The sequence below is a fragment of the Triticum aestivum genome, chromosome 2D (genome assembly GCF_018294505.1).
Source record: "Triticum aestivum cultivar Chinese Spring chromosome 2D, IWGSC CS RefSeq v2.1, whole genome shotgun sequence".
NCBI lineage: Eukaryota > Viridiplantae > Streptophyta > Magnoliopsida > Poales > Poaceae > Triticum > Triticum aestivum.
In genome coordinates, this window is record NC_057799.1 from 287192883 (window position 1) to 287220506 (window position 27624).

At 50.4% G+C, this 27624-nt stretch overlaps 1 protein-coding gene across 1 annotated transcript in view; it reads right to left on the reverse strand.

Moving 5' to 3' along the window:
* The window catches only part of LOC123052781 (calcium-dependent protein kinase 18), a 63383-nt gene that overhangs the window by 22901 nt on the left and 12858 nt on the right, over nucleotides 1-27624 (reverse strand). Inside the window, exons 4-9 of the mRNA XM_044476119.1 lie at nucleotides 22766-22877; nucleotides 22605-22683; nucleotides 22315-22484; nucleotides 4821-4947; nucleotides 1096-1211; nucleotides 897-1004 (exon numbers count right to left, since the gene is read on the reverse strand). Coding sequence (XP_044332054.1) covers nucleotides 897-1004; nucleotides 1096-1211; nucleotides 4821-4947; nucleotides 22315-22484; nucleotides 22605-22683; nucleotides 22766-22877 — 712 coding nt within the window. The remainder of the gene's footprint in view (nucleotides 1-896; nucleotides 1005-1095; nucleotides 1212-4820; nucleotides 4948-22314; nucleotides 22485-22604; nucleotides 22684-22765; nucleotides 22878-27624) is intronic.

Sequence of the window (27624 nt, forward strand, 5' to 3'; positions counted from 1 at the left end):
GAATCGGCTGGCGGGATTGAGTCACGCACGCTCCCGCGCCGCGCGCAGGAGGGAGCACGGGCGAAGGAGCTCGCCGGGGCGGCAGGGATGGCCAGTGGCGGATGGGAATCGGTAGGGGAAGCTGAGGGGCAGCCGGGCCGGTGAGGAGGCGGGGAGGCGTCGGAGCTAGCCGGAATCAGCTGGCAACGGCGACGGCAGAGAGGGGGCCGAGAGGAGTGTGCGACTGGAGGAACTTTAAATTGGCGGTTGGGGCTGCACGCGCAACTCGTTCCATTTTGTGGCAGCAGCCGAAGTGCTTTATATTTGCAGCACTTGGTGCTGTTTTTTTGGCTGCCCAAAAGAATTTGGAGCAAATTTTACAACAAGGGCAGCTGTTGGAGCAGCGATTTTGGCCCCAAATGCCCTAAAAATCGATTATGCCCTATTATAGGGCAGCTATTGGAGATGCTCTTAGGAGATCATCAAAAGGCATTGGTGTCTTGCTGCTGTTGCACTGTTCAAGATCAAAAGAGAGCACAAATATAACGAAAGATCTCTCTGCAGTTGATGTATAATTGGAAGAAATTGGATGGGAAGAGAAACTAAAACCAAGAGCATGATTTTGAGTTCTGAGTCACATTTCTGCATTTGCTACTTGTGTTTCTCACAAGACTGGTGCTCACATTAAATTAGTATAGTGTATTTGTTTATTTGTGGTAGGTCTGACATGTGAGTAAAAGTGCATTTGTTTATTTATATCTCTTCGAAGGTTCTAGTCCCATGTGTGTAAAAGTGCATTTGTTTATTTGTGTTGGTCCTACATGAACTCGCCCACCAACTCCAACCTTTATAAGTAGGAAGAAAAGATATTAGTAAAACAGTCAAGTAATGAAGCAAAAAATACCAACAATATCTACCTGCTTCAGTTCTTCCAGGCTAATCGTTCCACTCTTGTCAATATCAATGGCATTGAACTGGTCACGAAGATCAGACAGTTCTTCTGGATTTAATGTAGATGCTAATGCCTACAAGTTGTAGAAATTCATCTGAGTTGTCTGTGTCACGCCTTCCAGAGTCATGCACAATATCTCAGACTAATCTGGCATCCCAACTTACCCTTAAAGCAAACTGTTTGAAACGACTGTATTTCACAAACTGTCGCATATTATGCAATACTGATATGTCCAGGGGTATTTCAGATGCCTGCCCTCCTTCTCTGACCCATTCATGTGCTGAAGAACAGAACATTAGCACAGTATAAACAAATAAACATTATGGTATATACCAAGGTATGAAATACTCCCTCCGTCCCAAAATTCTTGTCTTAGATTTATCTAAATACGGATGTATCAAGTCACGTTTTAGTATTAGATACATCCGTATGTAGACGAATCTAAGACAAGAATTTTGGGACGGAGGGAGTAGCATGTTTGTATTTTATCGCAACCAGAGAGGTTCAATTTATGTGCTGAGTCATTAACGAATTACATGTTGGTCCTACATCGACCATATCTAATCATGATAATCAGCAAAAGCTACTTCTACATAAAAAGAAAATATAATCATGCTATTTTATACGTGCATAGACCAGTGCTACCAAATAAGTACAAAAACAACAACAATCAAAAGCGAACACGATAGTAAGAATCCAATAGCACTGGATGTGCAACTAGCTGATTGCACGACATCGTAACCAAAAACACCACCACCAGAAGTTATGAAATACAGGAATTAACTAACAGTACCAAAGCCATCTTTCGATGCAATCATGACTGCTGAATAAGAGTTTGACAAGGTGGAATCCCCCCATTACTTCTTAATTGGTCTAAGGGTATTATCTGTATGTCCTCTTGAATATGATTCATATGAAAGTATCCAGCAATCAAGAGAGTTCACATGATTGAGCTCAAGTAACAGGTGTTGCGCCTCCAGGCCACGGCCCGTGCGCTCACGAGCTGGAGCGCCCGCACAATCGGTGGCATCCGCCTCAAGCTCGCAATCTCGCGGGAGCTGATCTTGAGATTTGACAAGGCGCAAGAGGACAGGGCCCTCACCCTGATGAACGATGGCTACACTCCCAACTGAAGATATCCTACCTTGGGCTTGCCTCCCTGGAACGTACCATTGCTCGCCAACGGGCACGTATTGCCTCGCTGAAGGACGGAGACGCGAACAGCTCCTTCTTCCACCGGCAGAGCACCTACCGTCGGCAGAAGAACACGATCCACGCTATCACCATGGATGACCGTGTGCTCTCCGACCACGATGACATCGCAGACGCGGCCTTCGCCCACTTCGACACCTTGCTGGGCACCGCCGTCGACCGCGACTGCTCGCTGAACCTTGACGACCTCATCGAGCCAGCCGATGACCTTCTCGACCTTGAGGCGCCTTTCGGTGCCGAGGAGATTTGGCACGCCGTCCAACGGCTGCCCGCGCACAAGGCGCCCGGTCCCGACGGCTTCACGGCTGAGTTCATCAAGGCATGCTGGCCCATGGTGCGGCAGGATTTCGCGGACGTATTCCAGCAGCTCTACGACATGCGCGGGCGGGGCTTCGCCCGCCTCAACCAGGCACTGCTCGCCCTGCTCCCGAAGCGCGCCGACGCCGCCAGCTTCGGGGACTACAGGCCCATAAGCCTCATCCACCTCGTCGCCAAGGTGTTCGCGAAACTTCTCTCGCTACGCCTCGACCCAAAGCTGGATCGCCTCGTCAGCGACAACTAGAACGTGTTTACCCCCGGGCGCAGCCTTCATGATAACTTCATTCTGGTCAAGCAATCAGCACGCCTGCTCCACCAACTTACGCCCACCTTTACAAGAGCTCAGTTCTAAGATTGTTTGCGCGCAGGCACCACTACTATTCTGTCTTTTCAAGGCACCAAGAGCCCTCCTCAAGCTTGGCCTGGCAAAAGCTTTCAACTCGATCTCTTGGTCATTCGTCCTCGAGGTCCTGCAACGCTACGGTTTTGGCGCGCGCTTCCGGGAGTGGCTGGCCATATTGCTATCCTCGGCGGGCACTCGGGTGCTCATCAATGGCGCTCCAGGGCCCCCGGTCTAGCACCGTTGCAGCTTCCGGCAAGGCGACCCGCTGTCCCCGCAGCTCTTTGTCCTTGCCGTCGACATCCTCGGCCGGCTCATCAATCGGACAACCTCACTTGGGATACTACAGCAACTCCACCCACAGCGGCCGGTCCCAGCCATCTCGCTGTACGCAGATGATGTTGTGCTGTTTTGTCATCCATCGCCCACCGAGATCGTCGCGGTCAAGGAAATCCTCCAACTATTTGGCCGCGCCTCCAGACTCCACGTCAACTACACCAAGAGCACGGCTACCCTCATTCACTGCGACAGCGACGCGGCAACCGCGGGTCGATCTCGTTCGCTGCCGAGCTCCCCATCACCTACCTGGGAATTCCCCTCACGGTTCGGCGACCCACTGCCGCGCAACTGCAACCGCTCGTGGACAAGGTGCGGGGCCAGCTGCCATCCTGGAAAGCGAGGCTCATGAACAAGGCAAGGCGCCTCGCAACGGTGAAATCTGTCCTCTGCGCGATCCCCATCTACCAGCTGCTGGTCTTCACGCCACCTATAAAAACCATCAAGCAGCTTGAGAAGATTGAAGTAGGGTTCTTGTGGGCTGGCCGTGAGGCGGCCAATGGCGGCAACTGCCATGTCAACTGGCGCCGGCCGCCCCATCGAGCTCGGAGGCCTCGGAATTCCAGACCTGGAGCGCACCGGGCTGGCGTTGCGCCTTCGATGGTTATGGCTGAGCCGCACTGACCAAACCAGGGCATGGAGCGGCCTTGGCTTGCAGTTCTCTGCGGACGAGTGGGCACTGTTCTTCGCCTGCACCCAGACGGTCCTGGGCAACAGCCATACAACCCTATTCTGGGATGACCGGTGGATCAATGGCCGCGCCATCAGCGAGATCGCACCACAGCTCCACGCCTGCATCCCCAAGCGCAAGAGAAAGGCACGGACTGTCGCGGAGGGGCTCCACGCCAATGCTTTGGCACGCGACATCGAGGGCACACTAGATATCCAAGAGATTGGCCAATACATACACCTCTGGAGTACCTTGGAGCGCACTACCCTGACCGAGGAACCTGACCAACTCCTCTGGAAGTGGACCACGAGCAGATCATACAGTGCAAAGTCCTGCTACAAGGCTACCTTCCAGGGATCAATCCACAGCGATTCCTGGAAATTCATATGGAAGAGTTGGGCACCGACCCGGGTACGCTTCTTCCACTGGCTCGCCGACCAGGACCAGTGCTGGACCGCCGACCGCTTGGCACGCCGTGGGCTGCAGCACCACGACCCTTGCCTCCTGTGCTGCCCGGACCCCGAGACGATGGACCATCTGCTACTTCGATGCCCCTTCTCCAGGCAAGTTTGGCATGACATCATCGCTTGGCTACGCATGCCGTGCACGCCACCACGCCATGAACCTTCCCTCTTGGACTGGTGGCACACTGCCAGGCAGGGGACACCGCAGTCCATGCGCAAAGGCCTGGCCTCCATGGCCTTGTTAACCCCCTGGATGATCTGGAAACACCGCAACAGTTGCGTCTTTGAGGGCGCCCTGCCTTCGGCGCAAGACCTTGTTGTGAAGATCAAGGAAGAGGCGTCACTCTGGGCCAAGGCGGGAGCTGTTGGCCTTCGCGACATCATCCCCCAGACTTGGGACGTGCACTGATTACCCGTTTTTCATCATCAGTTCTGTACCTCCTAGGAGGATTGTAACATAAACCCTATCTTTTCAATACAAAGGAACGCAAAAATCTTTTTGTGTTTTCTCGAAAAAAACATATCCGATATTGATAAATAGTTACATACATAATGCCTGAGCAGCAGTTAGTCTTGCACGGGGATCCTTAACTAGTAACTTCTGTACAAAATCTTTAGCACTTGGAGTAATGTTTGCCCAAGGCTTCCGACGAAAGTCTGGCTTGTTTTTTAACACCTGTAGCCAAAAAAACACAATCAATAGAAGAAACTCAGACTAGCCATAAAAACAGTTAACCAGAGTATACGAAGATATCCATGCTTATCTAAAAGCACAGATATTGTGTTACATTGTGCTTCTACCTAGAGGTCCTAGACCCACCTGTGCTAGCTGTTAGGAAAGCAACTTAACTTTATTGAAGGCCCAAGGGGCATATATATATATATTACACATGACTTGAGGTGTAAGGAAACTAAACATAGACTAATAAGGACTCCTAGACCAATACTAATACTCCTTAACCCCCCCCCCCACCCCCCCACCCCTCAAATGCAAAGCGTATGCAATAGCATTGCATTTGAAGAAGTGTACTACTAAAAAAATGATAATCCAAATCCGCGTCTTGAGAGTGTCGTCGTAGCATGAAGAGTCTTCGAAACCTGTCGAGTCGCCAAAGGGGATAACGAAGAGATGGCACATCAGAGGAAGACACCACATCAATAGAAGTATCAAGAGAAGATGGGTTGTCAAAAGAAGATGGCACATCAAGAGAAGAAGCATTGCTTAAAGAATCATGGCCCATGAAAAACGACGGCGAAAGAAGCTCGGCGGCAAGAGAATGGGCTTAGATCAACAATGCAAAGAGAGGCCACATAAATCCTATAGAGAGGACAATGACCAGAAAAAGGCTGACGGACAAAGCTATTGTGGACTCGCATGGCATGAGAAACACGAAATATCAATGGATTTGATGGACGCATCGGAAAACAAGGAAGGTAAAAGCTAGGAAGCATACACAACACAAAGATGCAAAATCCATCGTGTATGCAGAAGACATTGGACTGCTTTTTTTGTTGTTGAAATCAAGATGGGAACGGATCAAGCAACACCAAGTGGCATCCCTCACGGGACATGGAGCCAGCAGCCGCACATACGGACCACCAGCAGCTACCAGGCAAGTACTTGCATGGACGGCGGTTGTATCCCACGAGCGGACGTAAGGCAACGGCCTGGAGGCATGCTTCGACGGGGCGACACACCGCGGAGATCGATCTGAGAGGCGGCTAGATGCTGGACAAGTTGTCGTGGTTCGATCTGGAGACTGGCAGCAGGGACCGACTCGCAGGAGACTGGGCCGACAGGCAGATCAGGCAGTGGCGCAACAAGGCATGGTGGGAAGAGCAGCAGCTAGCCGGCCAGAGGAGGAGGTCGGCAGCGAACGAGATCGACCCAGAACAGATCGATCAAGAGAAGGCGGAAAAAAAATTGGATCGTAAGGACGAGTTGCGGCGTCCGGAGACCTAAACCTAGGCTCTGATACCATGTTAGGAAAGCAACTTAACTTTATTGAAGGCCCAAGGGGCATATATATATATATATATATATATATATATATATATATATATATATATATATATATTACACATAACCTGAGGTGTAAGGAAACTAAACATAGACTAATAGACCAATACTAATACTCTTTAACACTAGCATTTGCCAACATTCTAAGCCTCTTTGAAAGATTGGTGTCTCAGGATCTCTGAATCCTGAATATGACAGTGTTGAATTCTTCAGTTACCATCGAACTGGTTCGTTTTGCCTAAAACTCCGTCAGCCGTCGATCTCTGATCTAACCTTCGACATCACCACTTATCGCTTTGCCTGAAAATGATGACGCTGTCGATGTTGATCGAACGCCCTGGTGATCTTGTGGATCGATGTTCAAATCCCCGAGAACAGCCACAGTTGTGTGCTTTTGCTTTTCTGCTTTTCAGGGCTATAACAGCCAAGATTTTTAGGGCTGGAGAGCATCCATCTTGTAATCGGGTTAAACCCAAGTTGTCATGTTCCATTCGGCCTCTTACGTGTATCCTAGACCGGCTAAAATCCTATCTCAATTCCCTCAAAATCTCCACCTTTTCTTGTCTGAATTCATAGTTGACCTTGTTAGCCGGTTCAATTAAACCTGAAACCGTCATGGTGACTTTTGTATTCATCATCCATGTAATGCAATTGTCCACTTTGTTTATTCAGTAGCAAAGATTTTGTGAGAAACGAGGATTCAAGCTTTATGTTTCTAGGCCCTACTTCCTGAAAATGCATTAATATTTTAAAATCCTCCAAAGATGGTTTGTGTTAAAGTATATGTTGATTGCCCAATTTTCTCCATACGTTCGGGCTTTGGGTTCTACAGGTTGGTGCATGAACCTTGATATGGTATCAGAACCAAGACATCATTGGGTCCATGTCTCGTCTTTCGCAATTCAACTAAAAAGGGGGGAGGGGGTGTAACACCCGGATAATTAGGCTACAGTAAAACTCTCCTGATGATGCCATGTCATCTCTGTTACTGTTGCTAATCAAGTGTTAGTTCAAAACATCTCAAATTCAAAGAAATGAATTAGTGACAAACACCCAAAGTTTTCAAAAGTCAAAACAAAAATGTTCGGAGGGTGCCAAATATTGCATAGGTAATTATGGTGAAGTAAATACATTTTTAGAAAATGTCTAAATACTTAAATTGAGTTAAAACAGAAAAGAAAATAAATAAAAGGAAAAAATGAAAATAAAACAAAAGGAATCGAACTCCCCAACTCTTGGACCAGACGGCCCAGCTAATAGCCAGCCAGCCGGCCCGGCCCGCCTCCTTTCCCTGTTCCCCCGACCCGGGTCGGAACAGGGGCGCGCTCCCGCCCGACCACCTCGCCGGCACCGACGCCGGGGAGGATAAGGCCGCCGCGCCCCCGCTTCCTCGATCCCGCCTCCCACTCGCCCCCACTCTCGCCTTGGTTCCTGCGCCTCTCCCACTCCCCTCCAGATCCACCTCTGCCGCGCCTCACCGAGCGCCGCCGTCGCCATGGCTGCGCCATAGCCGCGGCCACCGGCCACCCCGCGCCTCGCCAGCACGTCCACGAGACGCGCCGTCGTCCTCTACCTCGTCTACGCCTCGCCATCGAGCTCGAGGAGCACCGCACGGTAGCGATCGAGCTCGTCCCCATCTTCTCTGTCGCCGGTGACCGCCGTCGTCTCCGGCCACCTCTGCGCTCCTAAGCTATCACGGGCCTGCTTCCGTGCCGCACGGTGAGCTCCTCCGCCTCCTGCTCCTCCCTGTTAATCTCCTAGCACGTCGTAGCTAGCTCGCCATCGTGCCCGAGCTCTGGTCGCCGCTGTGCGCCTTGCCGTCGTGGCCACGCTCACCGATGAGCTCAGCACGCGCGTAGGGCTCCGTAGCGCTGGCTAGCTCGCTCCGCCGTGCTGGGTATAGCCGGATCCGCTCGTGCCCGAACTCCAGCGCCGCCTTTGCCGCTTGCCGGCGCCGTCTCCGGCCTTTTCCGGCCGGGCCACCACCGCAGTTCGACGCGCGCTGCTCCGCTCGTTCGAACGCACCCTAGCGCGCGCGAAATGGTCGCCCGTAGGCGAAATCCGACGAGGCCCGAGGCCCTCCGCCGCATTTTGGCGTCGCCGGCGTCGAGCCGCCGGCCACCGCCGACGTGGCACACCTGGGGCCACCCCAGGGTCAACTGCTGACTGGGCTGCCCAGTGACACTGACGTGTGGGCCCCCCTTCGGTTAATTATCCAAATAAACATTTTTATAATTAAAACTAATTAGTTTAGTTAAATAGACACTGACAGGTGGGCCCAGTAGTTTTACTAACTAAATTAGATTAGTTTGAACTCTGTTTAACCCACTGTCTATGACAGATGGGTCCCCCGTGTCAGTTTTGACCAGTCAACCGCACTGTTGACTGCTGACATCACACATACGTCATGCTGACGTCATCCCATACTGTTCTGAATAATGTTGGATTTAAATAAATAATTAAAATCAGAAAATGATTAAATCTTTAGAAAATCATATAAAATAATCCGTAACTCGGATGAAAATACTTTCTACATGAAAGTTGCTCAGAACGACGAGACGAATCCGGATACGCAGCCCGCTCGTTCACCACACGTCCCTAGCATAGTGAACCTGCAACATTTCACCTCCGGTCCATCTGTCCGAAAACACGAAACATCGGGAATACTTTCCCGGATGTTTCCCCCCTTCGCCGGTATCACCTAGTACCGCGTTTAGGTACACCTAGCCTCACGCTTTGTCATGTCATGCATCGTTATGCATCTGTTTGCATTGTATTCATTGTTTCTTCCCCCTCTTCCCTCCGATAGACTACGAGACCGACGCCGCTGCTGGTGCCCCGACCGACTACGCTGTTGACGACCCCTCCTTGCCAGAGCAATCAGGCAAGCCCCCCCTTGACCACCAGATATCGCCTATTCTTCTCTATACTGCTTGCATTAGAGTAGTGTAGCATGTTACTGCTTTCCGTTAATCCTATCCTGATGCATAGCCTGTCCTTGCTACTACTGTTGTTACCTTTACCTGCAATCCTACATGCTTAGTATAGGATGCTAGTTTTCCATCAGTGGCCCTACATTCTTGTCCGTCTGCTGTGCTATACTATTGGGCCGTGATCACTTGGGCGGTGATCACGGGTATATACTTATATACTCTATACATGATACCTGTGGTGACTAAAGTCGGGTCAGCTCGTAGGAGTACCCGCGAGTGGATCTTTGTGGCGGAGCGACAGGGCAGGTTGAGACCACCTAGGCGAGAGGTGGGCCTGGCCCTGGACGGCGTCCGCGGTTACTTCAAAATAACACGCTTAACGAGTTCTTGGTATTTGATCTGAGTCTGGCCATTTGGTCTATACGCACTAACCAACTACGTGGGAAAGTTATGGGCACTCGACGTCGTGGTATCAGCCGAAGCCTTCGTGACGTCAGCGACTGAGCGGCCCGCGCCGGATTGGACTGGAATGCCACTAGGCTAGGTCTGCTTCCGGCCGCGTACGCAACGTGCAGGTGTGCAATGGGCGATGGGCCCAGACCCCTGCGCGCATAGGGTTTAGACCGGCGTGCTGACCTCTCTGTTGTGCCTAGGTGGGGCTGCGACGTGTTGATCTTCCGCGGCCGGGCATGACCCAGAAAAGTGTGTCCGGCCAAATGGGATCGAGCGTGTTGGGTTATGTGGTGCACCCCTGCAGGGAAGTTTATCTATTCGAATAGCTGTGTCCCTCGGTAAAAGGACGACCCGGAGTTGTACCTTGACCTTATGACAACTAGAACCGGATACTTAATAAAATACACCCTTCCAAGTGCCAGATACAACCCGGTGATCGCTCTCTAACAGGGCGACGAGGAGGGGATCGCCGGGTAGGATTATGCTATGCGATGCTACTTGGAGGACTTCAATCTACTCTCTTCTACATGCTGCAAGATGGAGGCTGCCAGAAGCGTAGTCTTCGACTGGACTAGCTATCCCCCCCTTATTCTGGCATTCTGCAGTTCAGTCCACCGATATGGCCCTTTACACATATAACCATGCATATGTAGTGTAGCTCCTTGCTTGCGAGTACTTTGGATGAGTACTCACGGTTGCTTTCTCCCTCTTTTTCCCTCTTTCCTTTCTACCTGGTTGTCGCAACCAGATGCTGGAGCCCAGGAGCCAGACGCCACCATCGACGACGACTCTTACTACACTGGAGGTGCCTACTACTACGTGCAGGCCGCTGACGACGACCAGGAGTAGTTAGGAGGATCCCAGGCAGGAGGCCTGCGCCGCTTTCGATCTGTATACCAGTTTGTGCTAGCCTTCTTAAGGCAAACTTGTTTAACTTATGTCTGTACTCAGATATTGTTGCTTCCGCTGACTCGTCTATGATCGAGCACTTGTATTCGAGCCCTCGAGGGCCCTGGCTTGTATTATGATGCTTGTATGACTTACTTATGTTTTAGAGTTGTGTTGTGATATCTTCCCGTGAGTCCCTGATCTTGATCATACACGTTTGCGTGCATGATTAGTGTACGATTGAATCGGGGGCGTCACAGGGGGGATACCCTCACTTTGTCGGTGGGGGTTGGGCCATGTGGGGCGATGGTGGACGGGATTGTGAAAGCCAGGGCGGCGTGAAGTGGTCCTCTCCTCTCGTGGCGGAACTCAGCGGAGGGTGGTGGTCCCGCCCGCGGCAACGGCAACAATGGTCCGGGGTGTGGCGGTGGTACACGAGCGGGTCTGATATGGGCCCTTCCGGGCCTGCCGCGAGAGCGTCCGGTGGCCGCATGGATCGGTCTAGCAGCGGCAGTCTTCCCGACCCAAAACCAATGATTCATCGTTGATTCAGGAGGCGGTTTTGCTTCCACCTGGCTACGGTTATCATTGACGTGAAGCGGTGCAACAGTGGGGAAGGTCTGTAGGGGTGGTGCGTCTAGGACTTATGGTGGCAAAAAGTACGTCGCCACATCTTGGCGCCGTCATCGCCTTGTGCAGCACGTGCAAGATGAAGGTACTGACAAAGTTCGGATCTTCGAGTCGTGCAGCAGTTCGTGTACATGTGTGGCTTGGATCACATGACTTAGGTGTAGGTGTGCCCCTCCTGCCAGCACCATCTTCTTTCGCAAGTGGTGGTGGCAACACAAGGTGATTTCGGCTAGGTGGTGCTCTTCGAGAACCAGGTGTTGAGCTTTGGGGGTGAAAAACCTAGGTCTGACCTTTGTTGATCGCATCTGCCGATGGCGGTGTCTATGCATTATGTCCATAAATCATTTCTTCGGAGATTGCTTAGACATGCTCTCTAAGGTGAAAACCCACGATCTGACCGTTCAGTGATTAGATCACGTGGCAGCGGTGCTTGCGCGCCATTTGTTTCCTTCCTGGATGTGTTGCTTTCGGGGTACCTTTCTCGCAGTTTGTGTGGTGTGGTGTCAAAGACGGTGAAAAGTTGTTTTTGCTTATTTGTTGTGCATGGTTGGTCATGTCAGCTTTAGGCATCTTGCTCAACAAGAGCCTCAAGTATGAAGTGGTAGACGTAAAGAGAGATGGGGACCGGATTATCCTGGTCAAGCTGGTAGTTGGGGACTTATTTCTCAATGTTATCAGCGTGTATGCCCCGCAAGTAGGCCATAATGAGAACACCAAGAGGGAGTTCCGGGAAGGCCTGGAGGACATGGTTAGGTGTGTACCGATTGGCGAGAAGCTCTTCATAGGAGGAGACCTCAATGGCCACGTGGGTACATCTAACACGGGTTTTGAAGGGGTGCATGGGGGCTTTGGCTATGGCATCAGGAATCAAGAAGTAGAAGATGTCTTAAGCTTTGCTCTAGCCTACGACCTGATCGTAGCTAACACCCTCTTTCAAAAGAGAGAATCACATCTAGTGACCTTTTGCAGTGGTCAACACTCTAGCCAGATTTCATCCTCTCGAGAAGAGAAGACAGGTGTGCGCACCTAGATTGTATGGTGATACCTGGAGAGAGTGTCAACCTTAGCATAAGCTCGTGGTGGCTGACTTCTGCTTTCGGATTCGTGTCCAGTGGGATAAGCGTGCCAAAGTTGCTAGAACAAAGTGGTGGAAGCTCAAGGGGGAGGTAGCTCAGGCGTTCAAGGAGAGGGTCATTAAGGAGGGCCCTTGGAAGGAAGGAGGCGATGCAAACAATATGTGGATGAAGATGGCGACTTGCATTCATAAGGTGGACTCAAAGGAGTTTGGAGTGTCCAGGGGAAGTAGAAGAGAAGCTAAAGATACCTGGTGGTGGAATGATGATGTCCATAAGGCTATTAAGGAGAAGAAAGATTGTTTTAGACGACTCTACCTAGATAGGAGTGCGGACAACATAGAGAAGTACAAGATGGCAAAGAAGGCTGCAAAGCCAGCTGTGAGTGAAGCAAGGGGTCGGGCGTATGAGGACCTCTACCAGCAGTTAGACACGAAGGAAGGCGAAAGGGATATCTATAAGATGGCCAAGATCCGAGAGAGGAAGACAAGGGATGTTGACCAAGTCAAATGCATCAAGGACGGAGCAGACCAGCTCCTGGTGAAGGACGAGGAGATTAAGCATAGATGGCGAGTAGTTCGACAAGTTGTTCAATGAGGAGAATGAGAGCTCTACCATTGAACTGGATGACTCCTTTGATGATACCAACAGGCGCTTTGTGCGGCGAATCCAGGAGTCGGAAGTCAAGGAGGCTTTAAAAAGGATGAAAGGAGGCAAGGCGATGGGCCCTGATTGTATCCCCATTGAGGTGTGGAGAGGCCTCGGAGACATAGCTATAGTATGGCTAACTAAGCTTTTCAACCTCATTTTTCGGGCAAACAAGATGCCAGAAGAATGGAGACGGAGTATATTAGTACCAATCTTCAAGAACAAGGGGGATGTTCAGAGTTGTACTAATTATCGTGGAATTAAGCTGATGAGCCATACAATGAAGCTGTGGGAGAGAGTCATTGAGCACCACTTAAGAAGTATTACTAGCGTGACCAAAAATCAGTTTGGTTTCATGCCTGGGAGGTCGACCATGGAAGCCATTTTCTTGATACGACAACTCATGGAGAGATACAAGGAGCAAACGGACCTGCATATGGTGTTCATTGACTTTGAGAAGGCCTATGATAAGATACCGCGGAATGTCATGTGGTGGGCCTTGGAGAAACACAAAGTCCTAGCAAAGTACATTACGCTCATCAAGGACATGTATGATAATGTTGTGACAAGTGTTCAAACAAGTGATGGCGACACTGATGACTTCCTGATTAAAATAGGACTGCACCAGGGGTCAGCTTTGAGCCCTTATCTTTTCGCTCTGGTGATGGATAAGGTCACAAGGGATATACAAGGAGATATCCCATGGTGTATGCTCTTTGCGGATGATGTGGTGCTAGCCGATGATAGTCGGACGGGGTCAATAGGAAGTTAGAGCTATGAAGACAAACCTTGGAATCCAAAGGCTTTAGACTTAGTAGAACTAAAACCAAGTACATGAGATGCGGTTTCAGTACTACTAGGCACGAGGAGGTTAGCCTGGACGGGCAGGTGGTGCCTCAGAAGGACACCTTTAGATATTTGGGGTCTATGCTGCAGAAGGATGGGGATATCGATGAAGATGTGCATCATCAAATCAAAGCCGGATGGATGAAGTGGCGCCAAGCTTCTGGCATTCTCTATGACAAGAGAGTGCCACAAAAGCTAAAAGGCAAGTTCTATAGGACGGCGGTTCGACCCGCAATGTTGTATGGCGCTAAGTGTTGGCCGACTAAAAGGCGACATGTTCAACAGTTAGGTGTGGCGGAGATGCGCATGAGATGGATGTGTGGCCACACAAGGAAGGACCGAGTCCGGAATGATGATATACGAGATAAAGTTGGGGTAGCACCGGTTGAAGAGAAGCTTGTCCAACATCGTCTGAGATGGTTTGGGCATATTCAGCGCAGGCCTCCATAAGCGCCAGTGCATGGCAGACGGCTAAAATGTGCCGATAATGTCAAGAGAGGTCGGGGTAGACCGAACTTGACATGGGAGGAGTCCTTAAAGAGGGATCTGAAAGACTGGAGTATCACCAGAGAACTAGCCATGGACAGGGGTGCGTGGAAGCTTGCTATCCATGTGCCAGAATCATCAGTTGGTTGCGAGATCTTATGGGTTTCACCTCTAGCTTGCCCCAACTTGTTTGGGACATCTTTCGGGTTGTGTGCATCCCATCCTCAATGTCTTGACTAGGTCTGTGATATTACGTTTATGTTTATGTTTATGTTTATGTGGTGTTGTTTCTGTGCATCCTCAATGTATTGACTAGGTCGTGATATTATGTTGTTGCAGAGGCTGGGTGTAAATGGTATCATCTTGATATTACTAAATTACACTTTGCCACGAAAAAATTAAAATTTTTGCTTTCCATCTTTCTATCCAATGTACACCTTATCGAGTCACACGTGAGGGGGGGTGTATATGTGGATTGCCCAACCTTCTTGATCAGTTTGGTCTTTTGGTTCTACTGGTTGGTGCACAAAACGTAATAGTTTGCTCCAAATTTAAGGCCATTTATAGTTTCATGTCGTATACTCCCTCTATCCATCTATATTGGGCCTAATGCGTTTTTCAAGGCTAAGTTTGACCACATGTTAAAGCGATAGTATATGACATGCAAGTTACACAAAGCATACTGTCAAATTCGTACATGAAAGGAGCTTCCAATGATATAATTTTCACATTACATATCTCATATACTATTAATCTTATCAATAGTCAAAGGCGATCTCGAAAAACGCATTAGGCCCTATATATATATATAGATGGAGGGAGTAGATTATTTTTAAGAATTGTGCTATATATGTGGCCCATACCATTCCAGTGGCTGGCCTAGACAAGTGGCTGGCCTAGACAAGAGGAGTTGACAGGGGAACGCCTACGGGGTAGGCCCACAGCTACTTATGGTCCATCTAAAGGCCCAGGCCCATGATGATTACATCCCATGAGGTAACCAAGCAAGGGGCCTTCTTCCAATTTTCAAAGTGCCTACAGTCAGATGCCGTTCCCTCAAGTCGGGGGAATGTCCACAGGCGAAGGACTCGGTAGGGCGTCCGCCCTGTTAGAGTTATAATATAGGTCATGTACCCCTTTATATTTATCCCGTTGTATAAGGGGTTTCCTGCATATGTTCCACACCTGTACATGTATATATATCGGCCTATGGCCTCATGGAAATACAAGTTGCTTATTCCTAACATGGTATCAGAGCTTTAGGTCTCTTTTTTCGCACGCGCAACTCGTGCTACGATCCCATCCCCGCCGCCGCCACGGTTTCTCTTCGCCTCAGCGTCGCTGCTGCGTCTCTTCCTCCCCTCCCGCCAGGCGCCCCTCCAGCCAGAGGCCGCTCCCGCCGTCCGCCAGGCGCCGCTCCCGCCGCCCGCCAGGCGCCGCTCACGCCAGGCGCCCCTCATGCCAGGCGCCGCTCCTGCCGCCCGCCAGGCGCCGCCCCCGCCGTCCGCCCAGGGCGGCTCTCGCCAGGTGCCAGGGCGGTTCCGCCGTTCCCGTCGTCCGCCCCTCCCGCCAGGCTCGCGGTCGCGCAGCCGCGCCTCCTGCTCTCAGGCGCCGTTGCTGCTACCCGTGCGCCCCAGCTCCACTTCCCGCGGCCGCCGTTCGCTCCTTCCGGTCTCCCGCCTGCTCGTGGTCTCCCGCCTGTCTCCCGCCTGCTCGTGGTCTTCCGTCTGCCGTCTGGTGTTCTGCTGATTTCGGGTCTCTCCTAAAAAAAAGTCTGCTGCATCGGGTTATGTTGCTGTCCCTCGCTGTCGGGTGATCTTCGATGGTACTAACTACACCGAGTTCGCTGGCTTCATGCGCATTCACATGTGACTTTTGATGAGTCTCGTCCTTTTTACCCACGCCCATCTTCCTCGTTTTTTTCAGTGGAGGATATCTCTTTCCTCACTTTTCCTGACTCCCCTATCACCCCCGTCGCGCCTAGCATTGCGCGCGATCCTGTGAAGCATGAGCTCACCAAGCATATTGGTGTTGATGCTTTCTATATGCGCGCTGCTGTGCAGGATCAGGTTATTGCTCTTCAGTATGTGCCTTCCGAGTTACAGTTGGCGGATTTCCTGACGAAGGCCCAGACTAGAGCACAACATGGCTTTTATCTCTCCAAACTCAGTGTTGTTCCTCCACCATGAGTTTGAGGGGGGGTGTTAGAGTTATAATATAGGTCATGTACCCCTTTATATTGATCCCGTTGCATAAGGAGTTTCCTGCATATGTTCCACACCTGTACATGTATATATATCGGCCTATGGCCTCATGGGAATACAAGTTGCTTATTCCTAACACGCCCTACCTTGATTTATAGCGCAAAACGTTTTCTACTGGTACACTACATCGCTGCATGCGAATGAATCTTCTCGTGCATACATCACTGGACGGCTAGGAAGAAAAGAAAAGGAAGAAAAAGAGGGCTCGGTCGCTGCTGAGGCTTGGGCTGAGTTACCTGAACCTGTCCTCCTACTTGCTTGGGCATCATTTGTTAATTGACCGAACTGCAACGACACATCATCGATTGACACTAGTTGTCCAGGAACGGAATGAAGAGGCGTAGAATGCAGCCAGCCATCACGCAAACCATGGAAGCGAGCGACCAACCCTAGTGCTAGTGGCCGCCCGCGCAGGCGAACAACGGGAAAAGAGAAGGCTAGATAGAGCTCAGTCGTGGGCGTAGGCGCTTGCGTAAGCGGCAACCTGGCATCGTTGCTGATGGACTGCGCTGGGTGGCACGGCGTCGCGGTTGTTACCGCCGAAGGTTCCGCCGCACCTTAAAAATAATTCGTCCTTCGCCACTGGGAATGTCTCCAGTCATTCACCCGCATGACCAACACGAGCCGATCTTCAACAGTCAATTACGGAGGCGTCGCCCACAATCTCCACGATACATTAAAGACAACCGTTATCCAACGATGAGTATCTAGTTAACTATGGTCGTTATTAGTTAAGGCTACTTGACCTCCTACACTTTGCACGTTTAGGTTTGAGCCGAATGATGAACATGCAATGAGGAGGTCATGCACAAGAGAGCGGCCACACCATCCGCTAGGGAAGCATAGAAGCAGATAAGGAACCGCCACGACGAAGTCATCAAGCATGACGATGCCCCAGAGATACCACGGGGCCTCCGGGCAAACATCTGGGCCAGCCTATGCAACCTTTCGAATAACCCAAAAGTACCCCGAAGCCTTCGCCCCACCTTGCACGCTACCCTGCAAACCTTCTGTTGACTCTGGATCCTGCCCTGGAAGTACCTGGAGCCTCTGGACTGCCCCGGACCCTCCAGCATGCCTGTGCATAGTGAGGAAAGGGCACATGCCCATGTATCTTCCCCACCTACTTACCTCTTCGTGCCTAGGACTATATACCTCATCCCCTCCTCCATTCTAGGGTTAGCAAAGCATTTAGATAAAACTTGAGAGAGCTTTGCTCATCTATCCTTCTCCTTTGGAGATCAAGGCCTACTTTAGGAGAAGAACCCCTTGTGGTTAATCAAGACCTCCATATTCTTTGGACTGGGGAAGGCTATCTATCTCTCAAGGCCTCCACGTTTCATAGAGAATGTGGAAGAACTACCTAGTTACTTTCTACCATTGTTGTTGTTTGGATCTATGTGTATCTTGTGATTTGATTATCGATAAGGAGCATCTTGGTGTGGATCTTGTCTATGAGTGTTCCTCTTGTGTGATTTCCCTTGTGTTCTTCGTGTTCTTCCTCAAATCCACCTCCAATTCATGAAGATCAGGCCAAACCCTAGGCTTGCCCTGCATCAAGACTATAGCCCTACTCCAACACTACAGGATGGGACATGCGTCTTTCGACAAAATGTATCAAGTATTTCCTGATGTAATGAGTGGTGTGGATAAGAGAAATTGAACCGTGATGCATGTGAATTTGCTAAACATACCAAAAACTCATATGTGAGTAAGAGAATAGGAGTATTTCTCCTTTTGTGTTAATCCATTCATCTGTATGGACATGTCCCGTGTTATCTCTAAGTGGTATGAAGTAATTCGTTACGTTCATCTATTGCCATTCTCGGATGATTTGGGTCTATCATCTGAGACATAAAGACGAAGTGTTTCAGTGTTTCAAAACTTTTTATGCACTTGTTCGGACTCAATTTAATGTGAAAATTCAAGCAACCGGATCAGACAATGGCACTGAGTATGTTAACAAGGCCATTGGTGCCTTTTTGTCGGACAAGGGCATCCTGCATCAAACATCATGTCTGGACACACCTCATAATGGGGTGGTAGAGGGGGGAAATTGCCATCTGCTGGAGGTAGCCCGGGCATTGGTGTTCACCATGAATGTGCCCAAGTTCCTGTGGAGTGAAGCTGTCATGAAGGCCACCGTCTGAAAGGTATGAAATTACCGTGAACGCCATCCCGGGTGACGGGTATGAAATTACCGTGTCAATTTGATTTTCACAGAAAATAAATTCTTCCCAAGGTGTTCGGTTGCACTTGTTTTGCTCATGATCATAGGCCATCGGTCAACAGATTAAATCCTCAGGCAGTGAAGTGTATCTTTATTGGATATTTATCGGGACAAAGAGGGTATAAATGTTGGAGTCCGTCTGAGAGGCAGATATTTGTGAGCATGAATGTTACGTTCGTGAATCGAAACCCTTTTATCTATACCAATATAAAAGGACCGTAAGGGGCAGATCCAATTAATCTCGGCCATCAAATAAAGTCAATCCAACGATCCAGATTGCTCCAATGATGAGCGCTCAACATGTTTAACGTGCAACTAATATCATACCAAATATCACCGTCGGCACTAATCACATAATTAACACGAAAATGATATCTTACCTACTATCTTTATGCAATTAATATATTGCATAATATTAACTAGCATTGCATGTACACATTTACTAGTGGTCAGAAAAATGATCTATGTGTCTTGTTTGGAGAACTTAACCAATGTCTCCAACCAGAGATCGTTCAAGAGGGGGGAGTAGTACCACACAGATGCAGCTCTTTAGCAGCGGCTCAATAGTAACTCTTATGGCTCCTGTGATACAAGCATCGACTTCCACCGATGATGTGCAGGTTGGCACAACGGCTCAGATTGGTAGTGTGCCGAGGTGAACAGCAGAACAAGAAGAGCAACTAAAGGCGTATTCACGAAAGCGTCCACCGGCTTAGAATGGTAGTGTGCCGAGGTGGACGACAGAGCAAGAGGAGTAACTAAAGGTGTATTCACGAACACGAGGTGATGATGTTGCACATCAGGGGGGTCAGGCTGAATAGTAACTCTTGTGGCTCCTGTGATACAAGCATCAGCTTCCACCGGTGATGTGCAGGTTGGCACACCGGCTTAGGTTAGTAGTGTGTTGAGGTGGACGACAGAACAAGAGGAGCAACTAAAGGTGTATTCACTGAAGCGTGCACTGGCTTAGATTGGTAGTGTGTCGAGGTGGATGGTGGAGCAAGAGGCGCAGCTAAAGGTGTATTCAGAAAGCGAGGTGATGGTGTTGCACATCAGGGGGATCAGGCTGAAAGGTAAGTGGCTACAAAAGGGTCAATCGATGGGCGTATTGCTTTGAGGAGAACTACTCGGGCAATAGCAGGGATACTAGAGAAACAGTATGGGTTCAATGTCAATGATATTGGAAATTGTGTTTCCTGTAAAGCTTAAAGCATCCTGCTTTATAGGAAAGCATTGTCCTGACCTACAAAGCAATTGTTGCTTCTCTTTCCGACTGATGAGAAGGCAAAGCAGGACTCAAAGTGGCGTGTGGCCATGGTGGAGGAGCTGGAGGCTCTATGTAAGAACAATACATGGGTACTAACATCCCTTCGAACAGGAAAGAAGGCAGTCAGCTACAAGTGAGTATACGCTGTGAAACAGAATGCAGAAGGGAAGGTTGGAAGATACAAAGCATGGCTTGTAGCAAGGGGGTACAGTCAAACATACGGTATTGGCAACGATGATACTTTTGCTCCAGTAGCAAAGATGCACACTGTGAGGATTCTGATCTCCTGTGCAGCAAATTTCGGATGGCCTTTACATCAACTGTATAGGAATGCTTTCTTGCATGGGGACTTGCAGGAGGAGGTACACGTAGAGATTCCACCTGGGTCCTCAACTTCTGAGAGTGTTGGCAAGGTATGCAGGCTAAAGAAAGCCCTTTACGGACTGAAGCAGTCTCCAAGAGCTTGGTTTGACAAGTTTATATGAGCGGTGTCTGACATGGGGTATGGACAATGCAATGGTGACCATACATTGTTTTCACCAGTTTCACCAGGGGCAGAGCTATGGCCAGCGCTCTCTGTGAAAAAGTGGGTCACCGCATGCGCCGCCGCAGGACTCAATCCCCACCGCGCCGCACCGCTACCGGGACCCAGACACCGATCCCATGCACTGCCGCAAGGAATCATTCCCCACCTGCTTGCAAAACCGCCAGTTGTTCACCAGTTCGTCTATTCAGCATGCTCTTCCGCCACCTAGCAAAGCTCCTCCAACTTCTTAATTAGGCGATTCACGGAAAAGGTGCAGGAATAGTACAAGAACAATGTTCACAGGGAAATTGTCCTTCGTTCCGTTTGGAACACAGGGACGAGCAATGGAAAAATAAACCTGAAAAGGTGACAGCTCCGTTATTTCGTCAGCAAGAAAAGGGCAATGCTCTGCGTTAGGCAACCGGCCCGAGCCTCGATCAGTGGCCTCCCGCGCCGCACGATTGGGTTCGGCCTGGCCTTTCGATCTGTGTCGTCTACCTCCCGCACACCCCGTCTCGGCGTAAATAGACAGGGATATTCCCCACCCCCCACCACTGCTCGTGCAGGCAGACGGACGCGCTCGCAGCTTTCCACCAGTGTGGGCTCGTACGCACGCTTCCCACGGCCGCCCACCTGAAGTACCAGTGGCACCGCTAGCCCGACAAGTCACTTGTCCCAGCTATTCGAACTGCCGGCTGAAGCTTTTATTGTCACCGGTCATAGCATGCCTCGTTGCAGGTCCTAACACTGTCACTGCTTGCAGTCGTCATCTCCCCGTCGCAGCATCCACCACCACCCGTCCCAGCATCCAACGTCTTCCGTTGCATCGCTAGTGGCAAGCTCATCGCATCCGCCACTGCCGGTCCCAGCATCCACCGTAGCCGGTCCTAGCTTCCACTGACGCAGGTCGCGGCATTCTCGACTACGGAGTGCTCCCTGCCGTAGCTTCCCATGTCGCCGGTTGCAACTCCAGGAGCAGCTGGTCCCAGCTCACGGCGCCGCTGGTTGTAGCATCCAACTCATGCGGTCGCCAGTGCCTCCATCCACTGCGCCACCGCTTGCATAACATCGTACATCCGGCCCATCACGCCGTCATAACACCAGAGACGCTAGTCGCCGCATCTGCAGTTGTAGCATCGGTTTCCGCCCTTGCAGCGAACGGTGTTGTCAACCCGCCTTGCCATAGCTCTGCCCCTGATGGCCAGCAACCAGCCCCCACCCCCAATCTGGACGCAAGAGGAGGGAGAACGAGGAAGCGCTCCCGTCCCCTTGGAGCAAGGAGGAGAGAAGTGAGGAAAAAGCAGAGGAAACGGGTGGAGGAGACCGCCCCTGCGTGAAGAGATAAGGTAGCAGTGTGCGCGGTGCATGGGCCCCAGCAGCCGCGTGGCACCAGCGCGTGGTGGTCGAGCATGAATCGCACAACGATCGAAGGGCAAGCATGTGACCAGCCAGGAGTTGTGGCCGGTCGGCTGATCCAAATTACTTCCCGCGATAAAACGAGGTTTCCAAGAGTTAGTTGGAAGGGAAAATGAAACAATTTATTACTATTATTTCCTGGGTGGATCCCACATAAGGAGGGGTCAACACCATGGCGGTGCGGAGTCAGCAGTCAACGCGGTCAAAGCCGGGTAAACAGGGCAGGGGGGTTGAATGCTAACGGGGTTGAATAGTTTAGGGTGTAGGATAACCGGTTTTGAAGTTGAGGGTTGATTCCTAAACCAACGTGTAAGTTCAGGGTTGAAAAGTAGACTTCTCTCATGATAGTTTAGGTAAACTTACCTCTTTAAAGATTCCATCTTCAGTTTTGTCCCAGAAAGGTCGTCTTCCACACAACAGAATATATGTAATAACACCAATACTCCAAACATCCGATTCCGGCCCTGACTTGCGCTTAAGCACTTCTGGTGCTACATAGTAGGCACTTCCAACAATGTCACGAAACTGCTTCCCTGTGAGTAGACAGATCAATTTAAATGCCACCTCGGGAGCAATATATATGATTCATATGTACAGGAAAGTAAGTCAAGCATGAATACTATGAAACAAGTTGTTACAACATATGCAAGCACCTGGTGTTATAAAGTCTGAAAGGCCAAAATCTGTAGCCTTGAGGGGGGAGCCCTCCTTTGATGACTTGAAGAGGAAGTTCTGGCAACACAATATGATGCATTAATTCGAAAGATCACTTAATCTTGACAGCCCGGTTCCATCTCGCATTTTTGGAGTATACCTCAGGTTTCATATCTCGGTGAACCAAACCATGCAAATGGCACTCAGCTGCAACCTTGAGCATCTGTCGTACAACTACTGCAGCATCTTTTTCGCTATAACGGCTATCTTTTCTGCAAGGGCATAAAATATGTAAGATCAGTAGAGTTGCTATTTTTTGCATGCGGCAAAAAGGAGCGAGGTATATATTACATCCTTCGACGGATATCTTACAATTGATGCCTAGTCTACGTCATCTGGATACGCAAATGCCTAGTCTTACTCACTCAGTAGATCTCTTAAAATTTGTAGGGCTTCAGGCATTAATGACATAGATGCTTTCTGTAAGAAGAGATAATATCATGCATTGTATTCTGATAAGTTTCCTACCCAAGAGCTAGTCCGGCCACGGTTTCCTTCTATGTATATTTCCTTGTAGTGTTTAAACTGTTGCATAGAGATAGGACTTGGCTAGGATTTCTGTATATATACTCGACACCTCCGATAAATGCAATCACGTCGATCTCTCCTAAACTACTCCCTCCGTTTCAGTTTACAAGTCTTGCGCGTATACCTAGGTTGCCAATTTTATCACCCTAATATAAACTATATAACACAAAAATTATACCGTTTGAAAATAGAACATCTGAAGTTTATATTGGTATATTTTTTGTAATATATGACTTGTATTAGGTTGGTCAAATTGACGACCTAGGGGTACGCGCACGCCCTGTAAACTGAGAGAGAGGGAGTACATGGTATCAGATACCTATCGATTCTAAACCTAGCTTCTTATTTTTTGTAATATATGACTTGTATTAGGTTGGTCAAATTGACGACCTAGGGGTACGCGCACGCCCTGTAAACTGAGAGAGAGGGAGTACATGGTATCAGATACCTATCGATTCTAAACCTAGCTTCTTCTGCAGCTATCTCCTTCCTGTCGCCATGTCGCGCTCCTCCTCAAGAATCAGCGGCGGCGGCAATCCTTTCGCCGACCTCGGCAACTCCGCTCCTTGTGCTTCCGGTCCCTCGGCTGCGGCAATCCAACTCCTCTCCATCCGTTCCCATGTGCCCACTATCCTTGATTTCGAGGAGTCCAACTTCACCATCAGGCAGACTCACTTCAACGTCACCTTCCGCAAGCTCGGGCTTGTTGATCACATCAACGGCATCGTCGACGCCCAGCTCATGCTCCATGACGTCGAGTGGACGCAGATTGACCAGTGTATCGTCTCTTGGCTGTACACGTCGATCTCTCACGACATCCTCGACATCATCATCCAGCCAGCGGACACGGCCGAGCGGGCATGGAATGCCCTCAACAACCTCTTCCCTGACAATCGTCTTCAACGGGCGATTTATGCCAAGCACGAGTTCCACAACCTTGTGCAAGGCGATCTTACCATCACAGCTTACTCCAGCCGCCTCAAGTGCATCGCCGACACGCTTCGCGACGTCGGCGCCCCGGTCAGCGACCAAGACATGCTCCTCGCCTTCATCAACGGGCTCAACAGTCAGTTCAGTCACTGCATCGCCGCGCTGACCATCAATCCCGTCAGCTTCACCTTCGCCAAGGCTCGCTCGGCCTTGCTTCAGGAGGAACGTCGCCTCGCCCGCTACACGCAGCTGCCGACGACTCCCACTGCTCTCTTTGCCGGTGGTGCTCCTCCTCGTGTTGCTTAGCTGCTACCCATCCCTGCACCGGCCCCTACTCTCCGCCCTGCCACCCCTACAGGCAACGGCGAACGTGGTCGCAAGAAGAAGAATACCCAGACAGCGGGTGCACCTACGCCTCACCCGAGTAGCACTTCAGCTTCTGCATGGCCCATGGGCGCATATCCCGTGTCTGGGATGTTTCAAGCCTGGGCGCCCTCCTGGCGCGCTCCCAGCTCGGGCATCCTCGGACCACGCCCGCCGACTGCGCCTCCTCAAGCGCACACGACGCACATCGCTCCTCCTGGCATGATGCAACAGGCCATGGCGCCTTCTGGTATGATCTACCCTGTCTACTACCCTGCTGCTCCAACGCCAACGCAACCATGGGATCATGCGCCACTTCATGCAGCCCTGCATAACCTCTCTCTTCAGGGAGGTAGCGCTGGCCAAGATTGGTTCCTCGACACCGGGGCTTCTTCTCATCTCGCAAACACACCCAGTATCCTCCCCAATCCAACTCTTTTTTCTTCTCTTACTCATGTCATCGTCGGTAACGGTGCTGGCCTGCCCATCACACACATCGGCGATGCGTCCCTTAGCACCACCTCTTTTCCTATTCATCTTCGTGATATTTCTATTACTCCCGATCTCATTAAAAATCTTATTTTTGTTCGTGCTTTAACTCGTCAAAATCCTATCACTATTGAATTTGACGGTCTTGGTTTTTCTATCAAGGATCTTCACACTCGGGCGGTGATTTTGCGATGTGACAGTGACAGCGAGCTTTACCCACTTGTCCCTGGTTCGCCGGCGTCTCCACAAGCTCATCTCACCACCGCCTCCACCGACATATGGCACCACCGGCTTGGCCATCCAGGGCGCGACTCCATGTCTAGAACACTAGCGTCTTTTGAATTCTCGTGTAATAAATCTCCCCCTACAACATGTATTGCTTGTAGGTTAGGCAAACATGTCCGTCTTCCGTTTGAAACTTCGATGTCTAGGGCTACTTGTGCTTTTGAACTTCTTCATTGCGATGTTTGGACCTCTCCTGTTCCGAGTATATCCGGGTATAAATTTTATCAAGTCATTCTTGATGATTTTTCCCACTATGTTTGGACTTTTCCATTACATCATAAATCTGAAGTTTTTTCGCACTTCACAAACTTTCATGCCTATGTTGCTACACAATTTCAACGCCCCATCATTAGCTTTCAAACAGATAATGAACGCGAGTTTGATAATCATGCCACCCGGGATTTCTTTGCCAAACATGGCATTCGCTTTCGTCTCTCCTGTCCATAAACGTCTCAACAAAACGGGCGTGCTGAACGAATTCTTCGCACTCTCAACGACTTGGTTCGCACTTTGCTCTTTCATGCCCATCTACCTCCACATTTTTGGGCAAAAACCTTGAGCACTGCGACTTATCTCTTAAACCTCCATCCTTGCAAACCTCGCAATCACCAAACCCCGCACGAACTTCTCTTTGGTTCCCCTCCGGATTATACGCATCTTTGTGTTTTTGGCTGTCTCTGTTATCCCAACCTCACGACCACAGCTCAGCATAAGCTTGCTCCCCGCTCAGCCGCTTGTACCTTTCTCGGTTACCCTCCTGAGCAACGTGGCTATCGGTGCTATGATCCTTCCACTCGTCGCATACTAACGTCGCGTCGTGTTTATTTCGACATGTTTATTTTGACGAGAAAATTGTTCCTTTCAGGGACACGAGCACTTGCCACCAAGGAACACCTCTCTCTCGAGCAGTCACCGGTGATCCTTCCGGCAGCCAGTGATCGTCGCCGACATGTACCAGCTCCCCCGGCCACCCCGCCCGCCCCTGCATCCTCCTTAGGCGCGGGGAACGTCGCTGCTACACCGCCATCATCCCCAGCTGCCGCTACTGGTTCGGCTGCCACGGCAGCGAATTCCCTTGCCATGACAGAAAATTCGTCTGTCGTGGCAGCAGATTCTACCCCAGGCTCTTCAGTTCAAACGGCTGCAATGGCACAATACCATGTTGCCATGGCCCCGTCCTCTACACCAAGGACCAACGCCTCTAGCTCGCCAGCGTCCACGCTCGCTTGCCCGCGCCTGTCGCCGGCGTCCTTCGACAGGACACCGTCGTCGCCGTCTTCAAGTTCTTCTGCACCCGGCGTCTCTTCCATCTCGGTAGCATCTACACTCACCGGACCACGTGTCCTTCCCATGACACTTGGCGGGCCTCCTCCACCGATGGTGCCGCTACCTCGACCGCCTCATGCTCAGGACGAGCGGCATCCGTCGCATTCTATGGTGACCCGTGCTCGAGCTGGCAAGTTACTGCCCAATCAGAAGTACGCCCGGGACTATGTTGCTTTTGCTAGCACTGAAACTTCGCCATCACCATTGCCCTCTTCGGTCCGTCAGGCTCTTCGTGATTCTCATTGGCTTGCCGCTATGACAGAGAAATTCGACGCTCTTACAGCCAACCGGACTTGGACTCTTGTTCCCCGTCGTCCCGGTGCTCATGTGGTCACCGGTAAATGGGTGTTTCGTCAAAGCTCGCTGGGTTGTCCGTGGATTTACTCAACGCCCCAGAGTTGATTTTGGTGAGACTTTTAGCCCTGTTGTCAAGCCTGCAACCGTCCACACTGTGCTGCACCTTGCTTCCTCACGGCGATGGCCAGTCCACCAGCTTGATGTCAGCAACGCTTTCCTCAATGGTGTCCTTGTTGAGCGTGTTTACTCTCAGCAACCGACTGGTTTCATCGACGGTGCTCACCCGGATCACGGATTGGTACTTTTCTTCAACGCATTGGGTTCACCATCACCACTTTGGATAGCTCTCTCTTTGTTCTCCGTCGAGCATCCGAAACTGCATATTTGCTGCTATATGTCGATGATATATTGTCCTGACTATGTCCTCACCAGCATTCCTTCGGTCCATCATCATACAACTTCAGGCTGAATTCAAGATGAAGGATCTTGGTCCTCTGAATTTTTTCCTTGGAGTTCATGTGCGTCGGACAGCCTCTGGTTTCTTCTTGTCACAAGAGAGATATGCCGAAGAACTCTTGGACCATGCAGCTATGTCTAATTGCACATCCGCTGCCACGCCGGTTGACACAAAGCCCAAGGTCTCCGCTTCTGCCGGCAAGGATTATCATGATGCAAGGTTTTACCGTAGCATCGCAGGTGCTTTGCAATACCTCACATTGACCCCTTCGGATATTTCCTATG